The following is a 25,083-nucleotide window of genomic DNA, read 5'->3' on the forward strand; positions in this document are numbered from 1 at the left end:
TAGATATACATTTAGTGTCTCCATTTGATGCCCCAGTGAGCAATATCTTTCCTCCACATTCTTCATCAGAAACAAATACTCATTAAACCTCCAGCAAGTAATAGTGAACACATGATGCAGGAGTAAACACAGATGGAGTTGTGTAATGTGTAGTGATAATAATGTGGTGTACAGTACGTGTGATTACAAGTGGAGGCTTGCCTTTTCACCTCCTCCCTTTGGAAAACACTGCAAATACAAGGAAGCAGCTGCATATTAAGCCAGTAAACAGGTACGGTATAGCTCTCTGTTAATGGCTCATTTATATTAAGTGTAGCATTCTATTGGAAAATGTACTGCTCAAGCAACTCATTACCAATGTAAATGTCATCCAGGGGATGCTATTCTCCCTGTACCACCTGCATTTTCTAAGCCAATAACAACAACAACAGATTAATAGCAGCTGATTGGGAGATGCATGAAATTACTTGTCCTTTCCTCTCTCTACCCCCTCTCTTCTTTCTTCTCTGTATGTGTCTAATTAAAAACTGGAGCTTGAGCTACACAATTTATGGCTAAGGATTGCTATTGATGGGGCTGCAGGAGCTCTAGGAACGTGTTCATGATGGATGTCAGTCTGTGCAGAACATGTGGGACTCCCACCCCCAGATCACTCATGAAAATGATCTACATGCAAACTGTGCTAACAATACTGTGAAGGACAAATACATCTCTTGAAACATTTGTCATTTTGAGCCCTCACATCATTTCTCAGAGTCCGTTTTGCCTCCTTAACTATCAACCTTTCCAATGTATTCGTGGTAGCATTCAATACTTGAAGCGGTCGATGCAAACAGAAATTCATTTTTTGGCGTGAAGGTCTCTTTAAAAGATGGATGTGCCCCGAAGAATGATGATAAGAGATTACCTAAGCTTTGTGTTTTGCAGGTAATTCTCAAGAGCAAAAGTGGATCATTATCCTGGCAGTATGAGCGCAGGTGGGTCTCTTTTGCAGGGCTGCAGCATGTGTGCGTTCTTGCATAGGAGGTCAAAGATGTGATTACACTGCCACATAAAAGACTATGGCTGAGACAGGCAAATCAGCAAATAGATGGCGTTTGAAGGTGTTTAGTAACACAAGGTCAGGCTTTGTTATGGATCATATTTAGTAACAGTGGGACTGTATCGGTGTCACCGAGCATCCTGTGGGCTCTCCAGTGTAACCAACACTGGTCTGCCATCTACTCAACAGTAATAGTCAGTTTATCAGTTGCTCTATAGATTCTACCTCTAGAACCTACATCCAGTAGCTTCATCTGAACGTTTCCATCCTTGATTTACAACCATCCTTACGCACTTGAACACAACCTCTGGAAAGCACATGGTTTTTTTCCTCTCAGCATGCTTAAAAAAAGGGTCCCTGCTGCAAAGAGCAAAGCTGATATGAATGGTAAATCAGCCCTTGATGCAGAGTATTGATTGTTTAGCAATGCCATATTTTCCTTTTTAATCACTCTGCACAGCTTTTATGACAGCATGCTTAGTGTTCCTGAACACCATCAATTGAAAATATAGTGTGTTCCTACTGTATTTTGTAGAAACCCTGGCAAAAGTAAGACAACAGTTTAAAATGTTATAGAAATGCTTCCTCACATTTGAGAAGCTGGCTAAGTGTTGATTTTCTGTTGATAAATTAATCATTTCAGAACTAGTTTAGTTTCACAGTTGTTTTTGTGACTGTAAAATGAACAACATTGAAGAAGGATACATACATTAGATCATATGCAGAAAATAACTAAAATGTACATTATTACACAAAGTAGTAGTTGCCTCTTTAAAAATACCTCCACGGAAACAAAGAAGATGTTTTTCAAAGGATACGTAACTCCCCAAATTCGTCATCATCAAACAGAATGTATTAGTTAGCCAGGAGGGGGATTGTCACGGCCAACTCAGAGTTTTGCTGTGTGATACTGTAGTTTTGATGCAGGTCAGTTTGAAGTTACCATTCTTAGCTGGTAGGATGGGCCAGATCACTTTATCAATTTCCAGGTTGAGTAGGAGTCAGGGCCACGTAGAACAACTTGTCAAGTGAAGACATGGGCAGGCTGGAGAGCTGATGGAAACTCACAGGAGCATGGTACTCCACCTGAACTGTACTGAACTTGTTATGCACCTATAGCCACAGCGACACTCCATTTTCTGTCATTCCTTGACTGTAAAAGCCTGCACTGCAGCAAGCTCTCATCCCGCACATCTTGTGCTTGTACACACAAATGGATGAGAAAGAAAACTTTCACAAATAATTGACTTCATTTCAGATGTTTTTTTAGTTGACCTCAAAGTGACACGTGGGTGAAAAAATAGCTTTTTTTAATTTGCTCTACTGATGTTAACCACTGGGAAGGTTTCAGTCTCTTTTCCCGTTCCATTCCTTGATTTTCTCCCATTTAGAAAATCACTGAGGCCTAACAGTGAGTGGCATTGCTACTTTTCCTTTGTAGCAGAAGGAATGAATTGTGTTTAGTGGGATGATGAAAACCAGCAGTGATTTGTGAGGTTTGGGAGACGCAGCCATGTATAGAATCAATCGGGGAGAAGTTAAAGTCTGAGGAGATGGATTTAACATTTTAAGAAGTATTAGGCCACCAGGAATACATGGTCATTATAGTCGGAACGTGATGTATTTGTTTTAAATTGATTTAAAACAAAACTGAGCGATTGTCAGAGAGAAGATTGAATGCTTTTGAGTGATGCAGCTCTTTATCTTAGAAAAGTGTCACGACACTCTGATGCACTACCTCTTTCTCTTGTGCGTGCCCTCCATTAGCTTAAAAAAAGACCGAATACTGCTGATCCATGCTGGTGACTGTTACTGGATTATCATTGTTAGCATCAGCCTGTGCAAAAAGATAACAGACAAGGAGAAACACAAAACAGGAAACAAATGCTAACGAGCATACAAATCATAACAACATGATGTGGTGAAATATCCATAGTTCCATTACTCACACAGAGACCCAACTGGATAGAGTAAATGCATGGCCAACATGCATCAGTTTTTAATTATAGGAAACTCTGAAAATTACATAATTTGTAGTAAATTATTCATCACAGGTCAAAACACTTTTTGCATTATTTTATTTACTTCAGCAATCAGTTTAAAAGAATAGTTTGACATTTTGATAAATATGCTGATACTATCTGCCAGAGCCAGGCAAGCTATCATCCCTGTTCCTAGTCTTCATGAGAAATTGATTAAGAAAATAATCTGCAGATTAATCAATAATAAAAAGAATTCCTAATTGCAGCACTATGCTGCACTATGAGCTAAGATAACAGGTTGCTGCCTTAGCATTATTTTCAGAATGTTAAACTATTCATTTAAGGTAATAAAATGAACAACTTTCTGAAAGCTTTCAGAATATGAGGTGTTTGACGTTAATAGCCAGTTCAGCAAGAGGCATCAACAGAATTAAAAGAGTGCTGGCCTTTTTTTAAAAGATCTAAATAGATAGCAAATAACCGTAAAATGTGTCAGATTAGTTGGTTAGCTTTGCCTCTTGACAGCAGGGTAGTTCCTGTGTTTGATCCTGTGCCCCTCCTGTTCTTATGGAGTCTGATTGGTCTCTCTGTGCTTGCATGTTTCTCCTGTTGGTTTTGGCGTTTCTGTTTCCCTTTACGTTGCAAAGACATGGATGTCAAGGGGATTGGAGACTCCTAAAATAGTCTTTTCTTGTGCCTACACCTGCAATGGACTGGCAATTTTATGAAGCATTTTTACTACTTCAAGCCCAATGTACCAGTGCATGCTAGGATATGCTCCAGCTATCTATGACCTTGAGGCGAAACATGCAAGTATACAAAGTATATTTTCCAGCCAATAACTAAACATTGTTTTAACCTCATTATTTCATTTCAAGCTAGTTTGCATGGCCAAACTATCAAGAGCATTTGTAGCATTTATACGTCTCTATATGTACTAAAGGATACACATTAGTATGAGAAATGTTGTTTACTTTGAACGTTTTAAATTCTGCATCATCATATCACATGAGTGTTGACATTATTTGTTTTATTGCTTATCTGAATACTCAGTTAAATAATTAATTCATTGGTTCATTGTTTTGCTGTTAAAGAGACAGTTTTACTCTGAGATGACAAGCTGCTTTATGCTTGTGGAAACATATGTGTGAACATGTTTGATTCAATCAGAGTCATTTGTTCCTCTCTGGTAAATAAGCATGAGTGTGCTTTCATATGACCTGCATCCTGCTGTGTGGGATGTGGGCACTGTTTGTCTTTCACTTCACATGCATGCTTATATTAGCTCAAGATAGTGTACGTGCATCCACCAAATTAATTTAAAATGTTTATGTAGATGATAAAACACCCAGAATACTGTACTGCGTCCTCTGTATATTTTATTTTTATTGGTGCCTATACATTTCAGCTTCTTTGCTTGTTAAACTCATTTTAATTTCTAGCAAAGAAGTCAGGATGGGCTTTGTAAATGCTGCAGTCTTTCTTCTCCAGAGCAGTTTGGCGTTTTGGTCATATATTTTTATTTGTTTATGGTACTGGATTTGACAGATAAAGTCCGTTTTTTAGCATTTATGAAAAGGCTATCTGCTAAATTTCACATCTCATATTTATAAAAAAATGAAAATAAATGTTTAATTATGCAGTAGAAAAGAATGACCCAGTAAGTGATCATATCTGCAGCGAATTGCCAAAAAAATGAAGTAAATTAACACTAACATTTAGTGTGCAATTTATTAGTGACACATTTTAGCTTTATTCCTTAACAAAATATTGGCCCCGCTGTTGAATATTTCATTTAATTTCTACAGATTCATAATTGATACGCAGAAAAGGTTTTTTGATTTTCATTATCATGCTGGACATCTTTGAATGACAGGTGAAGTGTGATATAGCAAGGTCAAAATGACAACAAATGTTTTTTTTAATTTTTGGATTACTGCATTATAAATATGGCTGCACCTTTTGTTCTTTGTTCTGCACAAACTCACACTCACATTACCGCAGGAAACTGGCCTTTCCAGTGAAGCATGGCTGCAGCATTCATGTCATTTACGTCTCATCAGTGCTGTTCCTGGTGAGGGATGATACTTGATATTCAGAGGGTAGCTTTGTCTCCTCAAATTAATCAGCTGCTCCTGTTTCCTTATGCAGAGGAGAGAATCACCAGGGAGATCTAGACATTGTTGGCATAATGTACAATACTATTATAAAGGCAGGCTGTAAAACACAACCTCGAAACGCGCTTTTAAGATTTTTTCAGATGTGAGCTTTTGTGCTCAGGGGGATGTGAAGTGGCATAAATAATGGAAAATCCAGGAAATGTGGGGCTGATTAAGTAGTACTACAATCTCTGTGGCATGATTTGGACGATGGGCAGAACAACACTAGTCCGAGAGTCATCATGAAAATGGCGGAGACTGTGATTACAGCTCCTGTTTATTCATTAGTATAAGTAAGTCCATGCAAGGACTTGATGTAAACATTGAGGAAGGCTAAATGGAAATGTGTTTCTAACAGGCTTACTGCTTTATTAGACAATTTGTGTCACCAGGACCTTGACCATAACTTATGAAATCATCATGTGGATATTCGATGAACTGTGTTTGTTATGCTTTACATTCCAAAGAACTTTTTAAGTGTGTACAACAAAACTTCAAAAATGTATTATTAGCATTTAATTACTATGTACTTGGAATCGTTCCTTAAGAAATCAGTGTTTTGTAAAATGATTACACAGTATTGTTATATCTAGGGCTGCAACTCCTAATTATTGTTGATTATTTAATTTTACATTAATTCATTGATTGACCTCTCTTCAATAAAGTGGCAGAAAACTGTCCCGAACCCAACAATATTTCATTTACAATAATATAACACAGAGAATCGCAGCACATCGTAATGTTTAAGAAGCTTAAGGCAGCAAATCTTTGCAATTTTTCTTGATAAACAATTGAAAATAGATAGAATAAATTCTGTTCACTGAATTGTCTTACTGGTGGTGGCAATACAGTAGCTCTTAATGTCAATAAGCAATACAATTAAATGATTAGCCAGCGTAATTTGTATTAATAGTGGACAGCACAAAGGAATCATACTATTGTACACATTGAGACGTCAACGGTTGAAATCAAGTGTTGTTTTGACGGTAATTCAGATGTGTGTCAGAGAGACAATAAGTCTCAGTGGGGTGTGTGGCATGAGTGATTTTTCCCCTCCCCTTCTTTTTTTTCTTCTTGCATCTCTAAGTGTTGACTGGATTGTGTTTGACAGATATGGAGTTTGGAGAGCGGCTGGCCTCCCCATCATCAGCCCTGTCCTCCCTTCACATGGCCTCCTCTTCAGCCAGCTCCTCCCCTGCTCCACCCAAGACACCGTCCAAAAAGTGCAGCCCGGCCCCTAGCCCTGCAGCCAGCTCTCCTGTCACCACCTGTGGTACACACACACACACACACACACACACACACTCACACACACACACACACACACACACACACACACAACTAAACTGTGTGCAAGATAAAATATAATGTCATTGTTTTGATGTGTTATTTAGTCATTATATGTTATCATTTGGATTGATCTATTATTTTAGGTTAGAGTGTGCAGTGCTTCAAACAACATTAACAATCGAAAACAAAACAGCTTTAAATTTACAAGTTATTAATACATGTAATTAATGCACCATTCTGACTGACTTTATAAGCACTATACATTTTATAACTAACCTTCCACACAAACTGAAATTAAGAAGGGACAAAATCCATTTGGTGGAGACGTCCAACTAAATATGGTTGAAAACACTTAATCAAAAGTGTGCAAAAATGAGGGGGCTTAAGACACCTTCTCACAGTTTTAACATGTTACAGACAATTTTGATAGGAATGGAACGGCTGTTGAATTAATGAATGCCCACAATTAAAAAGCTTTGTATGCCCTTGTGAATGTCTTTTGACAACCTTTAGCTCCAGTTTATCCTGTGTGATTTGACATGTCTGTCAGCCTCACAGTGTGCACGCAGCCGCCAACATCCACTTGTTTTCTCTGAATACTAATTGTGGTCAAAGCCATTATGCATTGAGAAGCGGTGATGCATAAGCTGTCAGATTACCCCTGACCACAAAATAATGTGCAAATTTACATGCTGTGGTTTGTGATTATTTTTTTCTTCATGATAAGATGCCCCCCAAATATCTATTGCTATCACAATGAAGAACACATTAGAGTCATTCTCATAAATTATTCATTTTCAGACCCCCACAACAAACGTGCACAGAAATTTCCCAGATAATTTATTTTGGACTGAACACTAAATGCTGAAAGCACATTGGCACCTCTGTAGTCGCTCTTATGATTATGAAGTAAATTGAGTTCTTTTAAGAGATGTCTTATCCCCAGTGGGTAGTAGAAGAAAGATACCACACAACCGATGATGGTAACACATCTGAAAGCTTTCATACACTTAAAAGCTTTATACTTGCTGAAACTAGGTGTAAACTAGGAAACATGTTTATGTAGCACTTCTTCCACAGCCTTATTATTTCAAGGAATCCAACCCATATCACCTTGAACAGCCAAAATTGGTGCAAATTTATGAACTTCTAAAAAAAATCAAGCAGCCCTGTTCTGAAAAGTCTGCTGTTTTAGATCCTTTGAAACCCCAAATCCCAGACACATAAAGTAATATGGGGGAGACACATGCATCATAAAGTTGTGAAGAAGTAGAGCACTCAAGGCCTTTACATATTTTAAGTTTGTTAACAACAGACCCAAATGCTCTTCCAGCTTAATCGGCAAGGATTTTAATACCAGCTTCATACACTAAAATTTCATAGAATATTAGAGAGTATTACTAACTTGTGCAAACACATTTACAACTTATTGGCCAGGTGGTGTTTAACATAGACACACTGTTCAGCCTGGTTATCTTTGCGTTTACACATAACAAATCAACTGGGCTTTTCTTTTATCAGTCCCATTCCTGAACAGCTCTAGGTTTTTAATGAAAATTAGGCATTAGATCTTACTAATTGGGCTTGACTGGTTTGTCTGATTAAAAACACTGGAGATATTGCCCTTAGCTGTTTTTGTAGTGTTCTTTTTCCCTTCCTTTTTACTTTCTGTTATAAATTGTTCTGATTCATTTTGTGGGAATCATTATTCTATAAATCAAACAGTTGTGATCCAGTAAATAATTTAGTTAGTTTTTTTCTTCTCATTTTCTAAATATAAGACAGATTCTCAGATCGCCAACTCTCTTATTGTTATGAACAGATCACCTCGATCACAGCTTTTCTTCAGTTTTAGTCTACTCTTTTTTTTAAAGAACAAAATGGTGTCTCAAGAGGTCCTCTATGGTATCATAGTATTAACAATTGATGAGATTTGTAATTACACCCTGATATCTTAAATCCAATGTTGTGTAAATGTACTGAGTATGTAAAAAGAATATCTGTATAGACTGGGTTTCTAGATAGCGAGACTAACCGTTAAATGAATTTGTCAATCAATAGACTATATTTGACGCATTTTCAAACTGTTTCCGTTGTTCTCTAGGCCATCTGTTCCAGATAACTGGGGATGAACGTTTAAACATGTCTGGCAGCTCAAATGGTTTTCCTTTGGTCACCCAACCAGCTTTTGGGCTCTACACGTTAAGCTCAGGACGCTCTGAGTTTGGAGGCCTAGGAAGCCTGGGGTTGTCTGCCTTGGCTGCTCACTCCCAGTTTGGTACATTTCCAGGTAGGGGAGCTTAAGGTGCAATGCTTTTTATGTTTCATTAACAGAGATGATAAGATCATAACAGGAAAATTGGCTTCTTGGTTGAGTTAATTGTTTTTCCATCTGTCATGGTCATTATTTTGCAGTTTTCCTTGATTATATCTTTGTCAGAACAATAGTATTCTATATGTCTGTTTGTATTGGCCTTGTCCATGAAATGCAACTGTGCAAATGTAAGCTTTTCCTTATATTGTCAGTTGTTATCCTTTATTCTAATTGGCAGGTAAACTTTAAAAACTCCGCTGCAACAGAAATAGAAGTTTAAATTATTTTCCCAGCCCTTTCAGTCCTCCCACTTTTTTTTACATGTCCTTATATCAAAAATAGATAAATTCTTAATGATATCCGATTGCATGATGTTTGGGTAACATCATGACCCTCAGTACAAAGTAAATGGAGGTTTTACAAAGCAGTAGCTGTTTTAGAAGAAAGCTGTTCTTTGAAACTGTTGCAGCTGTGACATGTCATTAGATGAGGTGAATCTTTGCAACCATTCTGCCAGATGACCTCTGTTTTAACTTATTAGCTCTAAAAACATGAAGTCACAGTCAGTGGAAGGTTCTTGTTATAAATATAAAACTATATTTTGAACTGTGTGAATAGCGCTGTTGACAGGTTGGATAAAACATGCTCTTATAAGATGTTGGCAGATTGGATTCTCTGCATATCCAGATAAAGTGGCTATTTGTGCACAACTGAACTGTACAGTATCTTGCTCCCTCTCTCCAGACTGGTGGTGGCCATCTGAGGCCCACACCAGAGGAGCAACAGCCTGTTTCCCTCCTCTTCTGGGTCTTCATCCTGTATTTGCATCAACCTTCAAAAGCCACGATCCCATTCAGTCGCAATCACGTACCTCAGGTAAAAAAAAAAAAAAAAAAGCTAGCTCCTGCCTAAGCGCATGCATGGTGTAGTAGTTCAGCGCAAAGAGGCTCTAAAATATGTTTTTGTACAACATTGAAATACTTATTGTTAACATTACGAGACGTATTGTCCTCCTAATGTATTTGACTTGTATTGCTTGTTCTCATGAGTATCCATCTAAAGAAATGCACAATGTCAGTTTCTGTAGGCGTAACTGGAACAGTGAATGGTAGGAGTGCTTCTTCTCCTACTGGGCACTTTGCTGTGAACACCAGTTTGTTTCCAACAAAAGGAAACCCAGAGAAAACTGAGGCCAATAGTAGTAAGAGTCAAAAGATCGGACAGGACCTGGGCCAACTGCAACTGGAGATCACCGATAAAATGAAAGAAAAGGTAATACTGTTTTTTAACAATACAGTGCATTACACCCACTTCACTGTTGTTTCTGGCACCCTTTCTCCCTTTTTCCTTCATTGATAAATGTGGACTTACATTATTATTTAGAAACCCAACAAAAGACCTCAAGAGACCTCCAGCATGAGCGGCAGTCAATCTGGATCACTGTCAGATAGCTCCTCCAGTGATGGTGAGGTGAGTAGCAGTGATCCTGATGACATGGAGGAGGAAGACAATGATGAAGATGAGGATGATCAGAGCAATGCCAGTGAGGACTCTGATTCAGAAAAAGACAGTCGAGTGAAAAGGAAAGTCAAGGTAAGTGTCTCTAATTAAACTTCTGTTTTTTTAGTTTGAATATTCAGTAGCATACTCAGTTTTAAATATCAGTGGACACCTTTTTTACATCTAATATTTTTTAAAAGCTTGACAAAGATTTTCCCTTTTTTGTTTATTTTCAGAATAATGTACTATGATGAAAATAAGTTAGTTTGTGTCTGACAATTTGCTCTCCAAGAAGTAAATGTTAGATGGTTTGTTAAAAGCAGCCATGGTGGTGGGCGGCAGAATGGATGTATGTGCTAGCTGACAGAGCTGCCACTGTGAGGCTCTCTCAGTAGGAGTTGACATGACATGCTGTCTTTTCCTCATCCTCCTACTTAGTGGCTGACACAGAAGACGTCTCAGAGTAAAAAGAAGAGACCTTGCACTGCAGATGGAAATACAACTCAAGACAGTCATCGTGACACTGTTCCTTTAACTTCCGCATACCGCTCGCAGTCCTCTTCTCATCCCACTGGCCTGTCCCAAACCACAGCTTTGTTCCTCCAGAGCTCCAGGACTGCAGAGGAGGAAGGCCAGCAGCACATCAGTGTCATCCAGGCCACTGGGTTTGCAGCCGGCAACAGTCCCCAAGCAACGCCCTCCAGGTCCTCACCCAAACCCATCTCTTTCTCCAACACACCTAAACACTTACATCCTTCCACCTCATCAAAGCACTTCTCTCATTTGTCCTCACCACAGCGTAGCCCTGTCGCCTCCTCTCATAGACCTCATGCTCTCTGTTCCCCATCAGAACCCCTGTCTCTGTGTTCCTCACCCAAGCCTCTTTCCCTCTCTTCTATACCCAGACCACCAACACTGCTAGCCTCACAAAAGCCTTCCCGAAACCTCCATAAATCCAAATTCCTGATGCCCTCTCTGAAGCACACCCAGCTGGTTGATGGTACAAAGGAGAGCAGTGGAAACCTTATGGACGACAGATTGTTACACTTGAACAGTTTTAAATTAGAACAGGTGTGTTACATTTTTTATTTACATTCCTGCATTGAAGCTGATTCTGTTTTGTTCATATTAATTTTGCCAAAGGTACAAAAAAAATCTTTCTTACTGGAATGAAATCAGGGCTAATATTATACTGCATGTTAGTCTGATCGCTATATGACGAGAAGTGACAATGCATTTAGCTCTATTGGGAATACTTCACAAAATTGACAAGCAATTAGCTCTGTTACGCTCTGGGATGTTTGTTATCAGAACAGGAGAAATCTGTCTCTTTTAAGGACTTTGTTATTGTCACTTTTTGGAAAAGGAGGGAAACTGTAGCAGTCTGTAACAAAAGGTTTTTAATGATGGTGGTACATTAAATACAGACTTTTGATTGAGTATAACAGATGCATCAAATACAAGATGACAGCTAGAGTCCCATAATGGCACTAAGCCAAACAATTTGAAAATATTTTCCGCAGCATCCTTTTTTTTCTTTACTGTACTGTATTTGACAGGCTTGGGCCTGCTTATCATTGTCCCCGTCTCTTATTACACCTTGAATTCCTTCATTCACAGCCCACAGCAATGTTATATGAGTGACAACTTGTATAATTACTTCTTCTTTTTTTTTCTTTGTTTTTCAATTTTACTTCTGAAGCCCCACTACTCTAAGGACTCAGTGAAGCCAGCTGCATCTCTGCGACCTAAGAGCAAGAACTGGTTTAAGAGTTACAAAAATTCAGCGTCCTCTTCGTCGCTGCTGACACAGCATAAACATTTGTCAGATACGTTGAGCAGTCTGTCTCTCCCACACAGCAATGACACCCATCTGTTCCAGAACCACCACATCAATGGAGTGATCCAGAGCGCAGTTCAGGATGCCCCTTTGGCCCTCATCACTAAACCACGCAGCCAGAGCAGCACCCCCAGTAGCAAGCCCCTCCTGGTAGCCACCAGCCCTCCCTATCCCATGCCCATCAACCTAACCACTGGCACTAAGGGGATGTCGGGCAGCTCTGCTTCCCCACTTAAATGTTCAGCCTCATCAGGTCTTTCTTACACAACAATGAAGACTAACACTCCCAAGTCTCTGCATACAGGAAAGAGCCTTTCTAAAACAAACTCATCCTATCCACCTGTAGACTCAGTCAGAGGTAGTGAGTCTGATATCCACAGCAGCAGGGACTCAGACGACTCTTTAGGAAATGACTTTGATGATGAAGACGATGAAGCCGACATTGAGGATGAAGATTCTGGCAGTAGCCTGTCAGGTTAGATTCATCAGACCTTTCTTTAATTGAACAAAAAAATGCCATTGACATGTTATTGCAGTTATAAGGTGTTAGATGAGATTTTGTTGTGAGAAGAATGCTAATTAGGATATCATGTTTTTTTCCCTGTGTCACGCTGGAATCCTCTGCAGAGTCGGGGAGCAATCTAGATAGCGACTCCGATGGCTCCGAGGATGATATGAAGGAGCGCGGTGAGACAGAAGCAGACAGCGATGCTGAAGGGACTCACCTGAAACTTGCTAAAGTGTCCTCTTTGAACCTCTCAGCCAACTGCTCCCTGCTGAACCTGAAGATCATCAAACCTCCTAGTTTACCAAGTAGCTTACTCACCCCCACCACAGAGACCAGCTCAGGGACACTGAGTAACCACAGCACCCTTTTGCCTCCCTTCAAGTTTGCCACACTCCCAGGTAACAAATCTGGGTTCGCTTAAAAGTCAAATGCATCCAGTTTCAGTTTACAGTTTAATAAGATACTTTAGTAAGTAATAAGACACTCACTCACTCACTCACTCACTCAGGGTAGCAGTATGACCAAAGTCAGCATGGTGTTTGTTGCATCGTTTCGATGGTTCCCAGCAGCTTTTGCTTTAATAGCCCAGGTAGATGCTTTACAGATCCGATAACGGATGAGTCACGGAACATGTTACGCTAAGAACAGTGCTGGATTCTGAATTGCTATAATAGAAAAATATTATTTTCTTTTTTCATTTTAAAAACAGTATTGAAATGTCATGTCACAGCAGCATGCCTTGAATTACTCTTAATGACACATTTTTAAATGTTTACATTTATTAAGTAATTTAGATGTGAATTTTAGATTATCTTAAACCTTAGATAAACCTGCAAACCCTCTTAAACCACTAAACTGTCATGGTGGCGGGGAGTTTTGTTGCTGTACATGCTTTAATCCTGTTTTTTTGCACTTCTCTTATGTGTCCAGGTCTGAATATTGTTTTCTATTTATGTTGCTGTGACCTGTCCACTGACCAGTATGGTCATTTAAGTGTAGTTGTAAAGTTGCTATTTAATATATATTAAAAAGAAATGGATGTGAAAAGCGCTGAGTCATTTCTCCTGTTACCTAGGATCGGGAAAAAGAAGGAGAGTAACGGATGAAAGAGTTCTGCGTTTGCCGCTTGAGGTTGGGTAAGATATTGTGCATGCACTTCACATTAAAAGAGACGCATAAAAGTTTGACTGAGGTCTGACCGTGTTCCTTTTTTTCCTTGCTGTTACACTCCCTGTATCATTTATTTTCATGCATTGGTGTTGTAGTAAAATGTCAGCTCACTGGAAGCTGATGAATGACCTTTTTATAAAAGGTCATCTGTGGTCATCTTAACTTTGTGGAGCAGCCCAAGACACATATTGACTTTGTTTTTGATCAAGAAAACTTTCTGTGATGAGATACATTCATCCCAGTAAGAAAAATTAGTAAGAGACTCTAACCCAGATTAAATACTGTAAATGTTATTGTAAAAAGCACCACTAGATTCCTGATTTGAGGACAGTGACGTTTTCATCAAGAGTTAAGTAGGAGTAGACCACAAAAAAACATCCTTGCCTTCCTTTTAGGGACCTTAAAAACCCCAATCTTGAGCAGTAGGCAGGAAATGAAATGAGGCCCAGCACTTCAGCATAAAGGGGTTACTTGCAGCCAGCCTGAAGACAGACATGCAACATTAGCAGCTCCCTGCCCACAAATTCTGCAGTCTTAGATCTGAGCGTCTTTCATGTTGTCGGGATGTTTTTCATCAGCAGGTTCACAGGAAACAGAGGCCATAAGACTGTATATCAGCCCCTGCTCTGTTTAGGATAACAGCCTACATGTCTTGTGCGTAAGCTGCTCTCCAGCAGAGCTCATGGGAACTAAGGGGTAATTCCACTTGGCACATGGCCATTTAGGAGTGTGATTACTTTAAGGGTCAGAGGACGACAAGGCCACACACTACACAGCTGTACAACATTTACATAGTTTATCTTCTTGTTTGCTTGCTGCTGTTAACAAGAGGATCATGTGTATTGACACTAAAACAAAAGGCTAAGGCCATGGAGCGGACCTTGAATGAGAGAAAAAAATCAGCTAAAAGTAAAATACAGTATATTTAAAATAGTATGTGTGTCTGTGTATGTATGTATGTATGTATGCATGTATGTGTATATATATATGTATGTATGTATGTATATATATATATGTATGTATGTATGTATATATATATCTCAGTGATGAATGATAACAGCCTAAAGTGGTTATGACATTGTTTTGTTCCTTGTTGAACTATATTTAACCATTTTTATGTTCTTCAGCTGGAAGCGAGAGACCCGGATCAGGACTGTGGCAGGTCGTGTACAAGGAGAAGTGGCTTACTTTGCTCCATGTGGGAAGAAGCTGCGGCAGTATCCTGATGTAATGAAGGTAAATCTACAGTGTCACTTGGTATTTTATTGGAATTAAATGTAAAGCCTTAAATGATTGCACATGGTCACTGCATCAGTATAGCATTAAGTCTTTTCCCTCAGTCGGGAATGACATGTGTGGTGATTTACCAGTTTACCAGTTTAATTACAGTTAATATGGCTTTAATTAATAATGCATTATTCTTTTGTTTACAGTACTTACTCCGGAATGGAATCACCAACATCTCACGGGATAATTTCAGCTTCAGTACAAAAATTAAAGTTGGTGACTTCTATGAAGCCAGAGAAGGACCAGAGGTAAACGACTTGTATTTCTGTTTAGTATTTAGTTTCATTAAAGATGTTGACATTTATTATAAAAAAAATATTGTTTTTAATCATAGATGGAAAATAAATATATAATAGAATATAATGGATTTGTTAAAAAGAGAGATCAAACATTCAGCGAAAAAAGTTCTTTATATGAAATGAAAAATTTATTTAAAAAATGTTTTAAACATGAAAAATAGTCTGTTGTCTACATGCAGGAAAAGTAAAACAAATACATTCTGAGGGAAGCTGTGTATTCACTGCTTCAATGCAATGAGTAGTTATGCCGGTCAACATGAAAATCCACAAGTTAAAGCAATGACGAAATAATCAGTGTAGACAAATTTTGTTGCGTTTGTAGGTTTTAATCTGTCTTTGTTGTCCGACTGATAACTCAGGGTTTACAGTGGTTCCTGCTGGCAGAGGAGGAGATTGCTCCCAGTATCATAGCGATGGATGGGAGGCGCAGTCATTGCACACAGTCTAAGCGCCAGCAGATAGGTAATCTCACTGGGGCCAGACAGTGGAATCCTCATCCTCTTAATATTGGTGAAAATAACTTCCAAGATGTCAGCGACGCAAAGCTGCTACGCAAATTGGAGGCTCAAGGTCAGTTTACATCTTCCAAAACTCAGTGGCACCTGGTCAAGAGAAAATCAACCATTATTACATATAGTATATACATATTAACCAACAAATATTGGATATACATATCAATTATTTTCTTATGTGGTTTAGTGCATTTTTGGCTAACTGGTGATAAAGTGATCACTTCATTATATTTCCAGCTCAGCTTCAAAGCCATTCAATAGCTCTATGGAGGAGGTTAATAGCAGAACTATTTTTAAAAATCTAAAATATCTGTCGCGAATGTTTCGGTGTCAATTCCTTAAAATCAAGCTGTAAAAATCTTCTTCTTAAATCTTAGAAGAGGCAGTAATATTGATGTCTCAGTAGGCTACATTGCCATTGTTGCACATAAATACAATGGCTCGTTGCAAAAACTCCCGGTACTTTCTCTGGAGGTTGTTAAGAGGGATTTGGGGAATTGTAAGAGTATCTGTGGGTCACTTTTCATTTAACTTTTTTTAAATGGTCTGTGATGTGTTCAGTAACACATTTCATCATGTTGCAGAAATAGCTCGACAGGCAGCTCAGATCAAAATGATAAGGAAACTTGAGAAGCAGGCCATGGCGCAAGCAGCCAAAGAGGCAAGGAAGCAACAAGGTAAACAGCTACTCTCCAGTCACACTCTTCTCTAACACTGCTTCATAATGCTTTGTGCAAGCCTAATTTATTTGTCCTCCAGCAATGATGGCTGCAGAGGAGAGACGGAAAAAGAGGGAGCAGACAAAGATTCTTAAACAGCAAGTAAGGACTTTACTTTGAATGCATTGTGTCATTTTTGGTTCATATACATCTTCTGCTGTTCTATTCATATTCAGAGTTTGTTGTCCAAGTCCAAGTTGAAAAAAGGTGTTAAACACACAGTTGAATTGCTTTTGAGATTCTACATGAAGCAGCTATCCTTTTCAAATGCTACACCTTCCTCATTTGCATAAACCCACTGTACTCCCCCAACCCCCCTTGCCACTCTATAACATGCATGACTTAAAAGTTAATTTATTTGATCTTGCCCTCATCCTTTTACCAGGAGAAGATCAAGCGCATTCAGCAAATTCGTATGGAGAAAGAACTCCGTGCACAGCACATTCTTGAGGTTTGTCCTGAAAGTTACTGCAGAAACATTCCCCAAAACACTTCCTTTCTGCTGTTGCTAAGATTTGAAAAAACCTGACAAAACAAAGGTGATTTTATGTGTTCCCACTTTAAGTCACATCTAGTGAGTACATATCACTAATGCCTAATTGTTTTTTTGCAGAAGTGCCAATAACAATATTCTTAGACCGTTATTGTTTTTAATACAAAATACAATATTTCATTAAGTAAGGCCCAGAGTTTACCATGACTAGGTGGAATACATATTTTGTATTCTGCCACTAATAGAACCTGTGAAGTATTTTAGCTTTTATAAATCAAATTTCAGTTGACACGCTTGGCAAGCAACTCTTAATAGGATTTAGTTGTGGCTATAATTACTGATAGAAATGTTGCTTAATTTATTCTCACTGCCTGCTGGTGTTTCTTAATAACTGTAGCCATTTTGTCTTTCAGTGTTATTGGGAGGAAATAGTCATGTCATTGCTCAAGATTTCAGTATGTTAGTATGTAACATTATCAATGAGCCACTGGCACTATTCCGCTTTTCTGATAAATATTTTCCATTGAAGGCATAAACGGATTTAAAAAAAACGTATTTTATATTTTTATTTTTTCCAATATAGATTTGTATTTTATACATTTGAGATAATTGTTCTAGTCCTTTTGCTGTTTTCACTTGATGATTTTTGTGATCTAATTTTCATTAATCAGAGTTTGTTGCCTCAAGCAAATGTATTTGGTATATGTAATGAATGTGTTTTACATTTGTCTGTCTATTGTTTCTGTTGCATGTCTGTTGTATCTATGTAGGTAAAAAGAAAGAAGAAAGAAGAGGCAGCCAGTGCCAAAATATTGGAGGCTGAGAAGCGAAACAAGGTGAGATGAACAAACTGACTGTAAACAAGATTGAGAAGTGTTGCTTCAAAAACATAAGACAGCCTGCTCCCCTGTTAAGCTGCTAAAAGTTTAGGGGTGCACGATTCAGAAAATGTTATGATTTGAATCAATATTGAATTTCAGTTCAAAAACGATTCAAAGTATGTACATGTAGTTACTTTCCCCATGTGAAAGTATAAACACCATTATAGCATGAAAAAACTATGAATTTTGGATCTTTATGAATTGATTTTGAAGCTGTAAAGCTTGAATCAATTCACAAATGTGAATCTATTTTTTTTGCACACCCCTAACAAATATCTTTCATGCCCCTGACTCCGTGTTTTGGCCCTGTTTGGCTGTAGTTAAATGTTTTTGCTCCATTGTACTGCTTGTCAGTGCAAAATAGATTTTCCTTGCTTTGGTTAATCCCTGTGATAAAAGAGGTTGGATCATCTCCTTGCGTTCTACATGGATCTATTAAAGATTTTAGAAAATGAAGTCTAGAGGCCTGGAACTTTGTAAATGTGTGTGTACATGTTTTAGTTTCAAATTGAAATCATCTTTTTTTCTAAAAGGAGAAGGAGATACGAAGACTGCAAGCTGTCATACTGAAGCACCAGGTCGGTATTTGTTTTATTATTATCCATGACCACATTATACCACGCCCATTCTTACTCTTTGTTTAAACTAAATGCCTTGGACATGGTCTCTAACTATTGATAATTTTTGGTAGCCTAATGGAAATATTTTTCACAATATATCCTGTCAAATTATGCTTTAGGGTTCTCTGAATTTTTTTATTTGACCTTACCGGTTGTATTTTTCTTGCATTGATTTTCTTCTGTGATTTTCTATTTCTTAATACTTTGCCAACTCTTTCTACCAGGAGTTGGAGAGGCATAGACTAGATATGGTATGGGTATGTTTGTTTCTGTACATTTAACAACATATTGTGAACGTGTTGTGATCAGTGGTTGCCATCATTGCAGTGCCTGAAGTGTAGCATTGGCTGCAGTCATACTACATCCTTCTGCATGCCTTTTCCAGAACAGTGCACTGCATATGTCTGCGCTATTTGTCTCTCAAAGAAAACACATCCATTATCTGGCCCATACGATCAAAAACATCTAACTCCACAGAAAATATAACCGGATGCAAAACATTCTAATGAAATGAAAAGCCTGACAGAACACCAACTAGTTATTACATTGTTTTTTGTTTTAGTTTGATTAAATATAGGCTATCAAAATCCTTTTACTCTAAAGAGTTTTTTGAGCCAACTTTCTCATTCATTCTAATAATTGAGAAAAATCAATTTGTAGTTTGAATTCTTGACAGGGATTTACACCACTGGGTTAATGCAAACTAAATTCTTGTTTTTTTTCATTTGAGATTTTAATGTTCTATCATGGTTGTTAATTTGGATCAATATTCTCACTAAATATATCTTAACTGTAAGGGAGGCAATAATAACATAAATGGACTCCATTGTTTAGCTTTCACAGTAAATAAAGAGTTTAAATGTAATAATTTAAATTGGAGATAGTTTCATACAACATTAGGGTGATGATTAGGTGATTATAAATGATGTGCTTTGCTTGTCCCTGAGACACTTAATATTTGTGGCTTATAGTTCTAAACCGCTTGGTCTGTACCTTTCAGTCTGCCTTCTTGCCGACATGCTTGGATTAATAGTGGCTGTTTGTTTTTAACTTTAAGCTTATACTTTATGTGTGCGCTTCATTACGTGCATGTAGCTTTTTCGTTAATCATTGTGTTCCATCTGATTGAACTGTTGTGTTTTTTTTCTTTACCCTTTAACTACTGTCCAATGGGCAACATTTTGTCTGATGACAAATAGTGATCTGTGTTTCTTCTTCTACTGTGCATATCAGGGGGTTCATACTGTGTAATGCATATATGTATGCATACAGTTTACATATGAACCATTTTTTTCCTCAAGTAGTTTGAACCTTGAATAAAAAAAAATTTAAAAACTGTGTGTCTGTGCTTTGCCAGGAGAGGGAAAGGCGCAGGCAACACATGATGCTCATTAAGGCTGTGGAGGCCCGTAAGAAGGCAGAGGTGGGTAACGCCTGCTCTGATCACAGACCCGTGTTACCCTTGGTTCTAGTCATTACCACTCCTGTGTCCTGCTACAGTGTTTATTTCCTTAATGTTTTTTCTTTTCTATTTTTTCTTTTTTTTTGATGATTCAAGACTGTGCTAATTGAGGTCATTGTTTGTGTTTTCCACCCTCTGTAATTCTGAGTAGTCTACAGCAGTGTCAATAATACTTCTCTTGGCTGTAGGTAAAAGAGCGTCTGAAAAAAGAGAAGAAGGATGAGAAACGGTTAAACAAGGAGAGGAAACTGGAGCTCAGAAGACTGGAGTTGGAAAAAGCAAAGGAGCTGAAAAAAACAAATGAAGACATGTGTTTAGCAGATCATAAGGTATACACTGTGGTGCTGCTAGCAGATGAAAATGAGAGCCAATGTATTTCATTTTGTATCTGTAGAGTAGATGGAAAAGGTTGGATTTTTGACCAGCACAGGGATTTCATTGACGTAAAAATCAATTGCTATAATCACTGTAGGAGCTATAGGTATGAAGATAAAAAATACTTTTGAATTTTCATGTACTCATTGTTTCACTATCAGATCTACCGAATAGATGTCAGTGTAATATTACTGAAAGCATCTGAAATTGATTAAAAACTAAAGCAGGTGTAGGTCAAAATACTGCCACCAAGTGGCTACTAATACAATAGCACCAACCAGAGTGTTATTGATCAGATACTTTAATCTGATCCTAAGATTTCTTCAACAGGATTTCACAGACAGACTAGTATGAAACAAGTCACATCTGTACTTCCAGAAATGTTGAAAACAAATAATGGTTTTATTTCCCTCCAGCCACTTCCAGAGTGGTCCCGGATCCCTGGTCTGGTCTTACAAGGAAGTACCTTCTCTGACTGCCTGATGGTGCTGCAGTTTCTGCACAGTTTTGGAAAGGTCCTGAGGTTAGATATAAATCCCAATATGGTCAACCTAAGTGACCTTCAAGAGGGCTTGCTTAACACTGGGGACAGTTTGGGCAAGGTGCAGGACCTGCTGGTGAGCCTGCTGTCTGCAGCTGTGTGTGATCCTGGGATACCTGGAGGTCACAAGGTGAGAGTTGTTGAATTGTAAATGGTTCCTGTACTGTAATTTACATGCATGTTCACATACAAACATACAAAAAAACCTGCTACTTTGTGCACTTAAAAGGTTTTGATTCAGATGTAACTATTACAAAAATCACTTTTCATTCAGAACACACATGCTAGAACTTATTTAGAATTGTCCTCAGGCTCTGTGCAGCTAAATGAAGAGTGTGTTTAGGAGGGTATTAGTGTTTAAGCTGTTGCACATATGTAGTACATTTGAAACCACAATTTTCACACATTTCCCCAAAGCCATTTGTCCATGCTGTGTGCTGTCGGGTATACTTGGGTATTTACATTACAATGCATTATTACATATCTTCCTATTAAGAGTCTTAGGCTGTGTCAAGATTTTTTGAGATGTGCATACAATGAAAAAACATATCAAGACTGTCAACTAAAACATGACACATCCCAGGAGTCACTCAAGCGCTTAACCTTGCACACTTACCCCAAAGGAAAATTTCGGTCAATTCCGACATGTAGCTCCAATATTTGTAAATTTCGAGTTTTTTTTAAACACATATTTCTCTCAGAATAAGACCGCCTTGGGGGACCACCTGACTAATGTGGGGATCAACCGAGACAACGTGTCTGAGATCCTGCATATCTACATGGAGGGTCACTGTGAGCAGACAGAGCTAGCTGCTCTGGCCCTCAGCCTCAAGACCAAGGCATTTCAGGCCCACAGCCCATCACAGAAGGCCTCCATGCTGGCATTCCTGGTTAATGAACTTTGCTGTAGTAAGGCTGTGATCAGGTAATAATCCTGCCTCCTGTCATTTTTGATTTTTACTTATAAAACAAAGCAGTTGTGTAGGGCAGTAATGTTAATGAACTAAACTACCATTAAATCCTGGTCATTCTAAGTCTGTATTGTGAAGTGTTCCTTATGTACCAGTAGCAAGCAAGTTAATCTCTGCCTGAGAGTGGAAAGTATTGGCTTTTTTATATTTATGAATAATGTAAGTACCAAAATGAATAAGACTAATCAGGGTTTAATGGACAGTTTCGAAATATTGCATCAAACTTTGTGCAATCATTTTTTCAGTAGAACTGGAAACACTTTGGAACACTTCTGGTGCACACTGCAGTTTGACACAAAAACACGGTACTCTTCTTGTACAAAAACGTTGTCTGATACTTTTGCAGTGAGATCGACAAAAATATAGATCACATAACCAACCTGAGGAAGGATAAGTGGGTTGTCGAAGGAAAACTTCGCAAGTAAGTATATGCATCATCTAAGTCGTTATTGGGAGACTCTGTGCTTACACTTATACATTTTCCGAATAAGCAAACAATCTAGGTTTCTCAACTAGTCTGTATTTACATGAACGTGCACGCTACAACCTGGCTGTCCTTTTTATGTTTAAAGACTCAGGAGCATTCATGCCAAGAAGACGGGGAAGAGAGACAGCAGTGTAGGGGGAGAAAACAGACACAGCTTTGCCATCCCCACTGCCAGAAACAAATGCAAGAGGAAAGAAGGGGACAGTGAGGAGGAAGAGGACGAAGATGACGACAGTGAAGACCAAGGAGAGGACGACGATGATGATGAAGAAGAATCTGGGGGAAAGAAGGGAAAGAAAGCAGAGATGTGTGAGGAGGAGGTTAGTGACATCCATGATTCTTTTATTGTAGCCAGCGTCTTAAACCAGTGTTTGTTCAGTCGGCCCACTGGCCTCACACTAATGACTTCTTCTCATCTAGGAAGACAGTGTACACTCAGCCAGCATGGAGGAGCTAGAGAAACAGATTGAGAAAACTTTCAAGGTAAATGAAACCCTATAAGAGTTGTTTTCTCTCAGATTCAGCTCATCAATTAATACCTCATGGTTTAACCTGATCTATTCTCTGTCTATTTAGCAACAGAGTCAGATAAGACAGAAGTTATCTGACTCATCTCACTCACTGCGCTCCATGACGATTGGACAGGACCGCTACAAGAGACGTTATTGGGTCTTACCGCAGTGTAGTGGCATCTTTGTTGAAGGGATGGAGAGCTGTGAAGGTACAGACCAAAAATTATAACTCAAATGGTTTTCACTTTTGTCTTTGTTCACCATGTACAGGACAGAAACTTGTGGTGCACTTTGCCTGACCTTTCATGTTACTCAGGTTATGAAGAGGTGGAGAAAGAGAAGAAAAGACAGAGGACTGACCAGGTGCTCAGGGTAAAAGAAGAGCAGCCGGAAGAGCTGGAGAAGCCAACGGTGTCCAGTCCAGCGCAGAGCACAGACGGCGATACAACCACACCAGAGGGCCAGCAGGACAAAGACAGCCTCAATCTCTTTCTCCAGAAACCCGGCTCTTTCTCTAAGCTCAGCAAACTCCTTGAAGTAGCCAAAATGGCTCAAGATTCAGACATCAATTCTCACAACAGTCTTTCTGCTAAAGTCCCTACCACTGCATCTTATTCCTCATATCCCACCTCTCACACAGTCACTACTCAGCAGGGACTGATGGATAAAACAGATATTTTAGTGCCGTCTCTTCTCAGAAGTAGTCCCTGGATAACCTGCAGCCCTGACTCTGTCCTTCATGACAGCCAGCTTTCCAAGATACTAAAGGAAAAGAGCAACCAGTGGTTTAGCCTCTTGCCTCGCTCTCCTTGTGATGAGTCTTCCTTTACCTCCGGCTCCAGCCCTCCAGCCTCCTCCTCTCCTCTACAGACCGTCAGCACTAAATCCCCCTTCTCCCTCTCCCCTAATCCCCTTGCCACAGCCAGGGCTCCTGCTGGGATCAGTAACATGCAGCCATCTGGCCTTCAGGTTGTTAGATAACATAACTCTCAGTCACAAATATTCCAGATCATGTTGTGCTTTTTTTAAAACACAAGTTGGACACCTTTAGGCGGTCCCACTGTATTGCCTCATATTTGTTTATATGAATGTGGAAGTAGCGTCTGATCATAATTTAAATTGTGTGTGTGTGTAATGTCCCCTCAGCAAGTAAAGTCTGGCATTCATCAAAGCAGACTGACACAGTGCGACGTGTCCAACGCAGCAAGTCCCAGCCTGCCCTTCTCTGGGGGTGCTCTATCCCCCATGTTGGATCTGGCCTCCCAGCATGCAGAAAGTAATGGCAACATGGTCTTCTTGCTGGCAAATAACAACTCTGTCAACAAGAGTGAGACCCCAGAGCCCCTGAGTGACAAGCACGATTGTGCGTCATTCCCTGCTGTCAAGACCCAGGATTACCCTAGTCCTCAGCCTATCCCCGAGGGTAAGGATAGCTTACTGCTAGTACGCAATAAGTCAAACATGCTGGACTAAAGATATTCAATGCCCAGAATGACTGTCAATCAGTTATGCTACTTCTCTGTGTTGGTAAAAATGTAACATTCGTGTGATAAACATTTTTGCATGTGTGTTGGCAGAAATGTTGTGTGGCTGGTGGAGGGTGGCACACATGGAGGAACTGCACAGTCTGGTCAAGGCCCTTCATAGTCGAGGCATCAGAGAGAAGGCCTTGCAGAAACAGATCCAAAAACATATGGAGTATACTACCCAGCTCTGTGCCAACAATAAAGATGGTTGGTCCACATTTGCTCTGCTTTTTTTTTACGTCAAGTTAACAAACATGCAGTGAAACAAAAATGCTGTAATTTCACCTTTTGTAATGCTGCATTTGTTTGCTTAACATTCAGTATATTGCATTTGCTTTCAATAGACAGTAGTTTATAATTTTATGCATGCATCTGTGGTGGCAGCGATTGATGTGGCAGAGCTGGAGAAGCGGGAGTTGAGTGAGGAGATGGTGGACGGTTGGTGTGTTGAGGAGAAGGCCATGGAGGTGGATATCAGCCTGCTGCAGCAGGTCGAGGGTCTGGAGAGGAAAGTGGTCTCTGCTCGCCTGCAAGTCCAGGTACAGGCAGATGAGCATCCTACTCTTTCATGTTTGTGCAGCTCACATAGATAA

At 39.1% G+C, this 25,083-nt stretch overlaps 1 protein-coding gene across 10 annotated transcripts in view; it reads left to right on the forward strand.

Annotated features, from left to right (window-relative positions):
• LOC117953447 (bromodomain adjacent to zinc finger domain protein 2B) overlaps nt 1-25,083 on the forward strand; it is a 46,080-nt gene that overhangs the window by 17,370 nt on the left and 3,627 nt on the right. For 5 of the 10 annotated variants that reach the window (XM_034886464.1, XM_034886468.1, XM_034886466.1 and 2 more), the window contains exons 3-32: nt 6,295-6,456; nt 8,578-8,763; nt 9,532-9,663; nt 9,866-10,059; nt 10,171-10,380; nt 10,726-11,358; nt 11,990-12,602; nt 12,755-13,033; nt 13,711-13,771; nt 14,933-15,041; nt 15,239-15,340; nt 15,751-15,961; nt 16,488-16,580; nt 16,663-16,724; nt 17,008-17,073; nt 17,886-17,951; nt 18,530-18,574; nt 18,841-18,873; nt 19,974-20,039; nt 20,267-20,407; nt 20,870-21,124; nt 21,696-21,919; nt 22,312-22,386; nt 22,538-22,772; nt 22,873-22,935; nt 23,029-23,173; nt 23,281-23,933; nt 24,111-24,387; nt 24,542-24,697; nt 24,875-25,029. In XM_034886464.1, coding sequence (XP_034742355.1) covers nt 6,297-6,456; nt 8,578-8,763; nt 9,532-9,663; nt 9,866-10,059; nt 10,171-10,380; nt 10,726-11,358; nt 11,990-12,602; nt 12,755-13,033; nt 13,711-13,771; nt 14,933-15,041; nt 15,239-15,340; nt 15,751-15,961; nt 16,488-16,580; nt 16,663-16,724; nt 17,008-17,073; nt 17,886-17,951; nt 18,530-18,574; nt 18,841-18,873; nt 19,974-20,039; nt 20,267-20,407; nt 20,870-21,124; nt 21,696-21,919; nt 22,312-22,386; nt 22,538-22,772; nt 22,873-22,935; nt 23,029-23,173; nt 23,281-23,933; nt 24,111-24,387; nt 24,542-24,697; nt 24,875-25,029 — 5,700 coding nt within the window. In that variant the 5' untranslated portion in view covers nt 6,295-6,296. The remainder of the gene's footprint in view (nt 1-6,294; nt 6,457-8,577; nt 8,764-9,531; nt 9,664-9,865; nt 10,060-10,170; nt 10,381-10,725; nt 11,359-11,989; nt 12,603-12,754; nt 13,034-13,710; nt 13,772-14,932; nt 15,042-15,238; nt 15,341-15,750; nt 15,962-16,487; nt 16,581-16,662; nt 16,725-17,007; nt 17,074-17,885; nt 17,952-18,529; nt 18,575-18,840; nt 18,874-19,973; nt 20,040-20,266; nt 20,408-20,869; nt 21,125-21,695; nt 21,920-22,311; nt 22,387-22,537; nt 22,773-22,872; nt 22,936-23,028; nt 23,174-23,280; nt 23,934-24,110; nt 24,388-24,541; nt 24,698-24,874; nt 25,030-25,083) is intronic. The other 5 variants (XM_034886467.1, XM_034886472.1, XM_034886473.1 and 2 more) reach the window with 2 other exon arrangements.

The sequence above is a fragment of the Etheostoma cragini genome, chromosome 11 (assembly GCF_013103735.1).
Source record: "Etheostoma cragini isolate CJK2018 chromosome 11, CSU_Ecrag_1.0, whole genome shotgun sequence".
Classification (NCBI taxonomy): Eukaryota; Metazoa; Chordata; class Actinopteri; order Perciformes; family Percidae; genus Etheostoma; species Etheostoma cragini.